General features: G+C 35.5%; 1 protein-coding gene and 1 non-coding gene across 3 annotated transcripts in view; one reads left to right on the plus strand and one right to left on the minus strand.

Moving 5' to 3' along the window:
• The first annotated feature begins 402 nt into the window (after positions 1 to 402).
• LOC144560472 (ADP,ATP carrier protein 1, mitochondrial-like) overlaps positions 403 to 10,401 on the plus strand; it is a 46,162-nt gene continuing 36,163 nt past the window's right edge. The window contains exons 1-4 of one of the 2 annotated variants that reach the window (XM_078309680.1): positions 413 to 546; positions 2,141 to 2,579; positions 2,844 to 3,215; positions 3,482 to 4,250. In XM_078309680.1, coding sequence (XP_078165806.1) covers positions 2,157 to 2,579; positions 2,844 to 3,215; positions 3,482 to 3,778 — 1,092 coding nt within the window. In that variant the 5' untranslated portion in view covers positions 413 to 546; positions 2,141 to 2,156 and the 3' untranslated portion in view covers positions 3,779 to 4,250. Of the gene's footprint in view, positions 547 to 2,140; positions 2,580 to 2,843; positions 3,242 to 3,481; positions 4,251 to 10,401 lie in introns of those variants that run through there. The other variant, XM_078309681.1, reaches the window with a different exon arrangement.
• On the minus strand, positions 4,750 to 4,820 carry TRNAG-CCC (transfer RNA glycine (anticodon CCC)). The gene has a single exon. It is a non-coding gene; the product is annotated as a tRNA-Gly (tRNA).

Raw genomic sequence — 10,401 nt, forward strand, 5'->3', positions numbered from 1 at the left:
TCCTCCACAGCCCTTATGGTCTTTTCAAAAAAGTAAAGGCACAAGTTCCGGCGCCATGAGAAACGTGTCTCTTAAAAACTTCGACCAAAGAAAAATTGATCTCCAGTTTTATAACTCCAGCAGAACCCCTATCGAGCTTTCGAATCCCATCAGATAGAAGGAATTAAATCAGCTGTTATTCAGAATCCAACCGTTCAAAGTTTTCAATGCGCGCATTCAACAAAGATCAACGGTTGGGATCTAGATAACAGGACCCTGTTATTCCCTTGCAATAACAGCAGATTTATTTCCCAGAATCGTTGTAGTTAAATCAGATCATAAGCTAACTCTGATCCCGTCCGTTAAAATTTAATAGAAGCAAGATCGTGTGGTGGCCATAAAACTTCTATGAGGTGATAGGTTTCAAACTCCAGCTATATAAGAAGGTTAGAAAGGGAATGAAAGGTCAAAAAAGGCGATTGTCGCTCTTTCCAAGTATCTCTCGCTCTCGCTCTCGCTCTCGCCTCAATCTCCGCTTCTCTCGGCCAGAATTTTGAAATTTGAAAGGTATGAATCCTTTGTTTTACATTTCCATTTCACTTTGCACAAATTACTTTTCTCAAATTAGTATAGTGCTTGTTAGTCTGTGATCGCTCGACCTTGTATCGAATGATCGTTTGATTGGTTTCTTATTTTAGTTTGTGTTTTCTCCCCTTTCATCGGATGATTCTTTGATATAGATAGATCCATGTCTATTTAAGCTCCCTTGGTTCCTCTATCTTCATACTATTCTCAATTAATTTCTTGTAATATCCTTTTTTTCCTTCTTCCATTTTTTTTGAAGTTTTCAGGTTTCCAAAAGGCGAGTTTTGAAGTTTTCAGGTTTCCTTTTTCCTTCTTCGAATTCATTTCAAGACTGTGTTTTAGCATTAATTATCGTTTATATATATCTGATTTATTGTTAATACTTCGACTTATGCGTTCCGGTTGATTAAGCGAGTCATGTGATGAACTCTTAGTCTAATATCATCATGTCCGGTGTGAATCTTTACATAGTGGGATCTCAATTGATGGAGACATGATGCTTTCACCACTTTTTAATTTTTAAGAGATTCACTCATTTAATTCTTTCATCTGTTCGAGAGAGAACTTTGTTTGCACCTTGATTAGAGGGTATGGTCCAATACCTTTGTCCCTGCCAACTGGGTCCACTTTTCTGGTCCTCTTTCAGAGGCATCTATCTGCAGTATGCTACGATCACGAGTCGGATCTGTTTAAATTATTTATCAGTTGAAAGAAAGGTCTTCGTAACTGCGTTGAAACACTTTCATTGGCTGGAAGTTCACATCACAGAGTTGTTGGAGAAATATCATTTCTTTTTATTTGTCTAAATAATAGACTTCTCTCTCTGTTTTAGGAAAGGAAAAAGGGAAAGTTCAGATTTTAATGCTCAACACATTTTTTGAAAAATCAAGTCGGTCATATATTTTTATTTGCACTATATTGGTCCTTGAAAATTATAAAAAGAATTAAAATTTTTATCTTTATTTTGTAAATGGGATTAAGTTAGTTCTTCTAGCAAATTTTTACTGACATAGATTGTTCTATTTATCACCCGGACCTCTCTGGTTTGTCACTTGAATTTGAACCAAGGGGAAAAAAAGTTTAAATCAGGGTACTTTTCAAACCCAGCTTTGAGGGGAAAAAAAAACATAAAGTAGGATTTAGAGAAAATTTTAGTGATCTCGACTTGAGGCCAAAAATATAAATTTGATGTGAATTTGATTCTACATGTCAAGTTAATCCACATAAGCAAAAAAAAATGTTGTTGGAAGGACTAAATTAGTCCCTTCTGAAAATAGACTAATTTGGTCTCTTTTTGAAATTTAAGGACTAAGTTAGTGTAAATGGAACTTAAGGACCAATTTGACTTTTATCTAAAGAAGTTTGAGGACTACTGAATCTTCCCTCAATAAAATAAGATGTTTCTTTTGTTGGTCAAAGTTTGACCAGTGGTAATTTGTGATTGGTAATTAGGCATGATAATTTTCTTTGCACAAATCTTAGTAAATTATCTTTCTAAAAATTATCTAAAAGCAACAGGATTTCAATTTGGCTCTCCGATATCAGTAACTCAACTTTTGTGATTTCATCAATGCAGAAACTGAGCTGTAACCATGGCTGACAGAATCAACTACCCCAATGTGCTCGATAAGGCCGGATGTCAATTCCCCCTCCATTCAAACCTCCTTCAGACCATTCGCACCCAAAACAGCTACTCTGCACCGGCATTCTGCCGCTCCACTCTCCCATACTCTTCTCCTGTCTTTGCAGAGGCTCCATCTGAGAAGCCGAAGGGAGGATTCCTTGTTGATTTCCTCATGGGAGGCGTCTCAGCTGCCGTGTCTAAGACTGCGGCGGCACCAATTGAGCGTGTCAAACTGCTGATCCAGAATCAGGATGAGATGATCAAGGCCGGCCGGCTCTCTGAGCCTTATAAGGGCATTGGTGATTGCTTTGCACGTACCATGAAAGAAGAGGGGGCATTGTCTCTCTGGAGAGGCAATACTGCCAATGTCCTCCGTTACTTCCCCACACAGGTAGGTAACATGACATTTAATACCTAAGCTAAAGAGAAGTTCAGTTTGTAGTAGAGAATCCTAGCAGTTTTATCAGTTCTGGAATACAAATTGATAGTTGGCAGCTGTCATGGTATCTAGTCTCAACCATTTTAGGCTAATTGAACCATTCGGTTGAGTGGTGAACTATAAGTTAGATTGGAATAATCAACAATTAGTATCTTATATAAGACTTGGAAAGGATGTGCACTGGTTGATCATGATTTATTTTCCTATTGGTTCTAGGCCCTTAACTTTGCCTTCAAGGATAAATTCAAGAGGATGTTCAACAAGAAGAAGGACGTAGATGGCTACTGGCCATGGTTCGCAGGAAATCTCGCGTCAGGTGGTTTGGCTGGTGCCACCTCTCTCTTCTTTGTCTATTCCCTAGACTATGCTAGGACCCGTCTGGCCAATGATTCCAAGGCTGCCAAGAAGGGAGGTGAGCGCCAATTCAATGGATTAGTTGACGTTTATCGCAAGACCTATTCCTCTGATGGCATCCGTGGTCTCTACCGTGGGTTCAACGTCTCCTGTGTTGGTATCATTGTGTATCGTGGTCTCTACTTCGGCATGTATGATTCACTCAAGCCAGTTCTTCTAGTCGGACCTCTTCAGGTCAGCATTTTCAACCCTTTTTTAGAGTGAGGCCATGGTACTATGCATAGCGCAGATTGGTCCGTACTACGGATCAATATCTCCATTTTGAACTTTGAAAATGGAGATATTGATCCGTAGTACAGACCAATCTGTGCTATGCATAGTACCATAGTCTCACTCTTTTTTTTTTTTTTACATGGAAATGAATCTGTAATCTCTCTGCCCCAAACTAAATTAATTATTTACCCATTTGACATATTTTGTTTGCATCTATGTTTCTGCAGGATAGCTTCTTTGCTAGCTTTGGGTTGGCTTGGCTAATCACCAACGGGGCTGGTCTCGCCTCATATCCGCTTGATACCGTGCGTAGACGCATGATGATGACGTCTGGTGAGAAGGTGAAGTACAATGGCTCTATGGATTGCCTTGCTCAAATCTTGAAAAACGAGGGTGCCAAATCCCTCTTCAAGGGTGCAGGTGCTAACATCCTTCGTGCCGTTGCCGGTGCCGGTGTGCTTGCTGGCTATGACAAGCTCCAGGTCCTCTTCTTAGGTAAGAAGTACGGCTCTGGCAGTGCCTAAGCTGAGGCATTCCCGTTACAACAGCAATGATGATGATGATAGCTTATGATGATTTAATTTTGTTAATAAATAAGTACGTTTTACTATTATGGGAGATTCTCCCGGCATTCTTTCGAGGGTTGATCTGTGAGGCATTCCCGTTACAATGGCAATGATGATGATAGCTTATGATGATTTGATTTTGTTAATGAATAAGTACATTTTACTACTATGGGAGATTCTCCTGGCATTCTTTCGAGGGTTGATCTGTGGAGATTCTCCTGGCATTATTATGTGAGAGTGCTGTGCCCCTCGCTTGAAGCCTTGAGCACATTGGCGCGCAATTTTGCTATCGTTATGGTATTAGATAGTCGGATATTTATTGGATATTTTATGAATTTGAGAATTTTCTTTTCTTTCCTTTGTCCGAAGAATATTTTAGACTTCTGGACCTGATTTGATTTTGTTAATGAATAAGTACATTTTACTACTATGGGAGATTCTCCTGGCATTCTTTCGAGGGTTGATCTGTGGAGATTCTCCTGGCATTATTATGTGAGAGGAGTGATGCTTCTGTGCATACAAGGATCTATTTGTAAAATGAACATATTTTTATTTTCAAAGTTCAAACAGTCGATCCGAACCGTTCATCTTGTTCTCCATATTAATATGTGCTTGGAGATCAAATTTTACATTTTTCTGAAATTTTTTACTATTTATTAAGATGAGTACAAAAAATATCAAATTCAGACCATTGAATTTTGTACCCATCTTAATAAATAGTAAAAAAATTCAGAAAAATGTAAAATTTGGTCTCCAAGCACATATTAATATGGAGAACAAGTTGAACGGTTCGGATCGACTGTTTGAACTTTGAAAATAAAAATATGTTCATTTTACAAATAGATCCTTGTATGCACTGAAGCATTTGCCAATTTTAATACCTATTTGAGCAACTTTTTTTTTTTTTAAAGTAAAAAAAAAGTAATATTTGCGCATCCAGGGAATCGAACCCTGGTCAGTACCGTGGGAGGGTACTATGATACCACTACACCAGATGCGCTTGTTCTGGCCAATTATTTTTTCGTACGATGTTAGCTCTAATTTTCTAATTAGCAATAAAATAATGAAGGGGAATTTCATGTATACTCGTCAAAAAATTTAAAATTATGTATTTACTTCTCTAAACTTTAAAATTACATATTCTCTCTCTCAACTTCCAATACTCACAATTTTATTCATTTTATTATCTTTTCTATTAAAATTTATTTAAATTTATAAAATACTTATTTACTCTTTTATTAAAAATATAAAAGTTTTGTAGTTGTTCCTGAATAATGTCGGCCTTTTTGTAGTTTTATTGTACGGTCTTATCAAAATTTCAAAAAAGACAGGCATATCAAATTGTAAAACGACAACTTATCAACGTCTAGGCTCTAGTAAGCACAGTAACAAGGTTCGCGAATAATTCGGATTTGAGTACTCTGCGAATTAATCCGCAATTAAAACGTTAATATGCGAATTAAACGAATTATTCACGAATTATTTACGAATTTAACGAATTTTACGTTTTATTCGTGTTGAATTCGCAAAAAAATATCCACGCCTTTAGCTTGAAATCTGAATAAATTTTGAATTCCTTTGCTTTACGCGTTTTTCTAGGAGTATAGGCCTCTAGGGCTGCTGGACCACGTGAAGCCCAAATATTTTGTATTCTGTTGGGATCCTCTCCAATTTGGAAAGAGTTCATTGCATGCTTAGTAAAGATCTTAACGGTTGAATCTGAAATTAATGGTGTAGATTTTATTAAAACCATTCAATCAAATTTGAAAAATAGAAGGGTAACTTTAAGATAGATATTTCTTATTTTAAAGTGTAGACTTGATCTTTTGTGTTCGTTTTTGTATATAAAAGTTTGTATTCAAGTTGTTATTTAATGTTAAAATTAAAAAAATTCTCAGATTTAGAACTTAGTTTTGATCTGTATTATTCTCGAATTATACCCGAATCACGAATTTTTGATTTCGCCGAACCGAACCCGAATAATTCATTTGTTACTATGCTAGTAAGTCGGGACCCAACAGCAAGTGCTCAAAGTTAAAAAAAATTCAAGTCCGTTTTAAACAGAATCAGGTCGTTTAAAATTCAACGTGCTCACAATCATATATTCTAAACAAGTTCGTGCGTCTATTTTTTGTCCTTCCAATTTTGAAATTGTGTTCAATATTTACAAAAATAAACTTCTGCTTTTTAATATAGAATAATAACATTTGTTGTTCAAGATTTAAATTTGAAGTATTAACGTTAAAAAAAATTGTTGAGAATAATTGAAAATAAAAGGGTAGAGTTGTAAAATAAGGAAAAAGGGTTAAAGTATAATTAGAAGAATTAAATGACTGTATCGTTAGGTACCAATTTTGAGTACCAATAGTAAAATAGAATTGAGTATGTATAAAAGAGTCAAGCCCTCTCTCTTGTAAAAAATAACAGAAAAAAATTCCAAAAAACTTGTCTCCTCAAATTTGCATCTCAAATCTCAACATGGTATCAGAGCACTAAGTTCTGTGATCGAAAAAATTCATTACGTACCAGGGAACTGGTATCCTCAATAGAAACAAAATCCATAAACAGAAAAAATCAGCAAAGAGCAAATGGCTCAAGAGAGGCAACACAAAGCTACCCACAATGCCTCCAAGCTTACATATACCCTGCTCAATGGGAGAAATTATCTCACTTGGGCAAATGCTGCAGCGAGAGCACTCATCGGTCGAGAGATGCAAGAATATATCACGGGAGACAATAAAGAACCCAAAATTGCAAACCCGCTTTCGCTGGCCGAAGTGGAAAAAAAGGCAATGCGAAAATGGCGAACTCAAAACGATAAAATTATAACTTGGCTCAAGAATTCTATAGAGCCATCAATTCCTAAACTATTCCTCCACCCCAACACAACCTTCGAGCTATGGCAAGCCATGAAGGCCATGAGTAGCCAAGAAAATAACTATTAATTCTCGCATCTATCAACTCAAACTAGAAATTCAACAAGAAAAACAAGGCGAGAGAAAGCATGTAGAGTACCTTGGTGCTCTTCAAAAGAAAAAAGTAGGGGTGCAAACGGATCAGATAGTGGTGAAACCATATCCGTATCCGTTTTTATTTTTCGGATACGAATACGAATCGGATATTAGACGGATACGGATACAGATCGGATATTAATCGGATATGGATACAGATATCCGTTTTTTATAATAGTGAATAACATAATTTTTTTCATAATTCATATTAAATTATATAATATATATCTATTATTCAGATACGGATAATTAAAATTCAAAACCATATCCGTATCTGTATCCGCACGGATATTCAGATATCGGATATCCGTATTAAATTTTTGGATACGGAGTCGGATACGGTCGGATAATATCCAACATATTTTCAACCCTAGAAAAAAGACGAGCTCCGGTCATACCGACCACAAACTACCGACCTTGCCATAATCAGAAAAAAGAGAAGAAGAAGATGATATCTTCGAGTACCTTGTGGGATTAAACCTGAGCTATGAGGCCGTACGAGCCCAAATCATGAATACAATCCCTCTCCCTTCCTACTCTCAAATCAAAAATATGATTCAACAAGAGGAGAGTAGAAGAGAGGCTATGGGCGGTCCACAAGTCATTACTGACGAAGGACACAAGACCCACGGCTTCATCGCTGCCAAAAAAAAAAAAATCCAATTTTCACAATTTCAGCCAAAACCCTAGTTCTCAAAATTACTCAAATCAGGGAGAAATTGAGAGGTGCACGAATAGTAAAAGAGAGGGGCATACAAGAGAGAAGTGCTGGTTTCTCCATCTCCATCTAAAATCAAAAATTTGGAAAGGAAAAAAAGGCAAAGGAAGAGGGGATTGGAACGAAGGGAAGAAGACAGACTCGCGTGGGAGTTCTGTTTTGCGTGGGGGTTTTGTTTCACGTGGGGGTTTTGTTTCGCGTGGGAACAGCGACTCACGTGGGGGCTTCATTACACAGATCGAACCATCTGCTATGGGTCCAACCGAACCTCATGGGGGCTTCATCATGGGTCCAAGTGGGACTGGCGCTGGTTTTTTCGTTGGCAGGTCAGATCTGGGTGGAAACGGGTCAGGAGTCTCCACAGATCAATTGCAGTCACTTTTTCAGCAGATGTCTGTGCTGCTAGCCAAACAAAATGCTTCTTTCTCTGGTATTTCTTCATATTAATTTTTTTTTAATTTGTTAGATAAAATTATCATTGACAGTGGGGCTATGGACCATATGTTTGGCAACTAAACACTTCTAAGAAATTTAGACTTGACCAAAAATGACCAATTTGTCTTGGCAGCCAATGTTATGAAGACTAAAATAAACGGAATAGGTGAAACTATATTTTGTAATAAAAAAATACTTGATGTACTATATTTGGAAACTTTCCCTATAAACCTACTTTCGGTACAAAAATTAACGCAAGAATTAAATTGTGATGTAATTTTTTCTTGCAAAAATATTGTATTTCAGGATTGGAAAACTGGGACGAAGATTGGTGAAGGATATCTTGAAAATGGATTACTCCGCACGTCACATTGCTCAAAATGCCGTATTTCACGAATGAACCAAACACCTAGAAGTTGATTGTCATTTTATTAGAGAGAATGTCCAAGCCAAGGAAATAGAAACACCGTTTGTTCGAAGTGGAGATCAACTCGCAGATGTGTTCACGAAAGGATTGGATCTAAAACCGTTTGAATAAATCACAAACAAGCTAGGATTACTCGACATCTATAATCCTAGCTTGAGGGGGGAGTGTTGAGAATAATTGAAAATAGAAGGGTAGAGATGTAAAATAAGGAAAAAGGGTTAAAGTATAATTAGAATAATTAAATGATTGTACCGTTAGCTACCAATTTTGAGTACCAACGGTAAAATAGAATTGAGTATGTATAAAAGGGTCAAGCCCTCTCTCTTGTAAAAAATAACAGAAAAAAAAAATTCAAAAAAACTTATCTCCTCAAATTTGCATCTCAAATCTCAACAAAACTGTTCTTCTTGTAATACATAAAAGATATACTTTGCCGCCATATCGAAAATTCAAACCGTCCAATCCGAATCACGCGCCTACCAATTTCACGCCTTCAGGGAGGAATCATCAGAGTTCGTTGGCAGGTTGCTTTGTATCTTCACTAATAAACTGTGCTCTTTTTATCCAAATTGCTTCTTTGAATTTCTCTTTGTTGTATAACTAAATTATGTATGAAGCCTGTAACTTGTCCTTTCGGATCCATTTCATCGTGAAATTAATTGTATTTATACCATGTTATCCTTGAATCTTCATAGGAAATTATGTACAATTCACAATTATGAAAATTTATATTGACTATAAAATGCCTCATACGTAATGTCATGAGATTAATGGACGAGCCTGCTTTAAATGTGAAAACAAGATAACGCTCGCCACTAACGATGTTGGATTCTAATTTCAACTTTTTGTCTTTACATTGGACATTGCTTCTCAAAACATTTTAGTTACGTACGTAGAAAATGAACTACGGAAAATTATTGCTTTTGAATAAGTCAAAATTAATCTTTCTCGTCCGAATTATCATCGTACTGCACAAACAAATTGTTAATTTAGATCAGCTGTATAGGAAATATGGAGGTGTATTTCGTCTCAAAAATAAAAAAAATAAAAATTAGAGAATAAGATCAGGTAAAGAGGAATCATTTAATAATGACTATCTTGACAATATTTTTCTTCAATTAAAGTAAACAATGTTAAAAATTGAATAATAAATTCACAAGTTTATTATTAAATTAAGATAGCCTAACAATCAAATTTATATAATTTGAGTATCATTTGATGTTCTATCAGTGATAGTTAATATTAAACATGTTAGAAGTGTAGTTTACCTTATTTTACGAGAATAAATAAGTTTAGCTCTAGTAAGGAAAATCATTTAACTTGTTGTAATATATATATTTTTTTATCAATAAAATTATTAGTAAACATTTAAAGTCACTAACTCTAAAAGAATAAACATAAACTAAACTCATCATTTTTATATAGACATAATGCATACATATCGTATATATACAATACTGGAATTGAAGTCTACACTTTGTTTTTAAAAATTATCCAAATAAATAATTGTCAATCCTCATCTCAGTTAAGAAATTTTAAGTTGACATTCTCAATTTTATCGTGTACGACTAAACATACTTCTGATTATTCTAACTCCTAATAGAAAAAGAAAAATTACCTTCAACTCTTGAATTCAATCATAAAGCAAAAGTTTTGGAGCAAAACTAGAGTGTGATATACTCATCAAGAGGGGTTGGTGAGCATACTTTCAAAAGACTATCAGATTGACTTCTAACTACAAATGTCAAACCGTTGAAATTCATATACTTCGTGAGTCCAAAATTCTTAAAGTTTTGAATCTATTTAGCACATGATCACGCGGTCAAAATAATGAACATTTTATAATTTATTTTATAATTGTTTTATTTATTAATTTTTTGACCCCTTAACAATGTACTACATAAATTCAAAACTTTAAATTTTTTGCATGTACATGCATTACACACGGAGTACTTGAATTTCAACGATTTGAATTCATAGTTCAAAGTCA

This window comes from Carex rostrata, chromosome 10 (assembly GCF_964058835.1).
Source record: "Carex rostrata chromosome 10, lpCarRost1.2, whole genome shotgun sequence".
Classification (NCBI taxonomy): Eukaryota; Viridiplantae; Streptophyta; class Magnoliopsida; order Poales; family Cyperaceae; genus Carex; species Carex rostrata.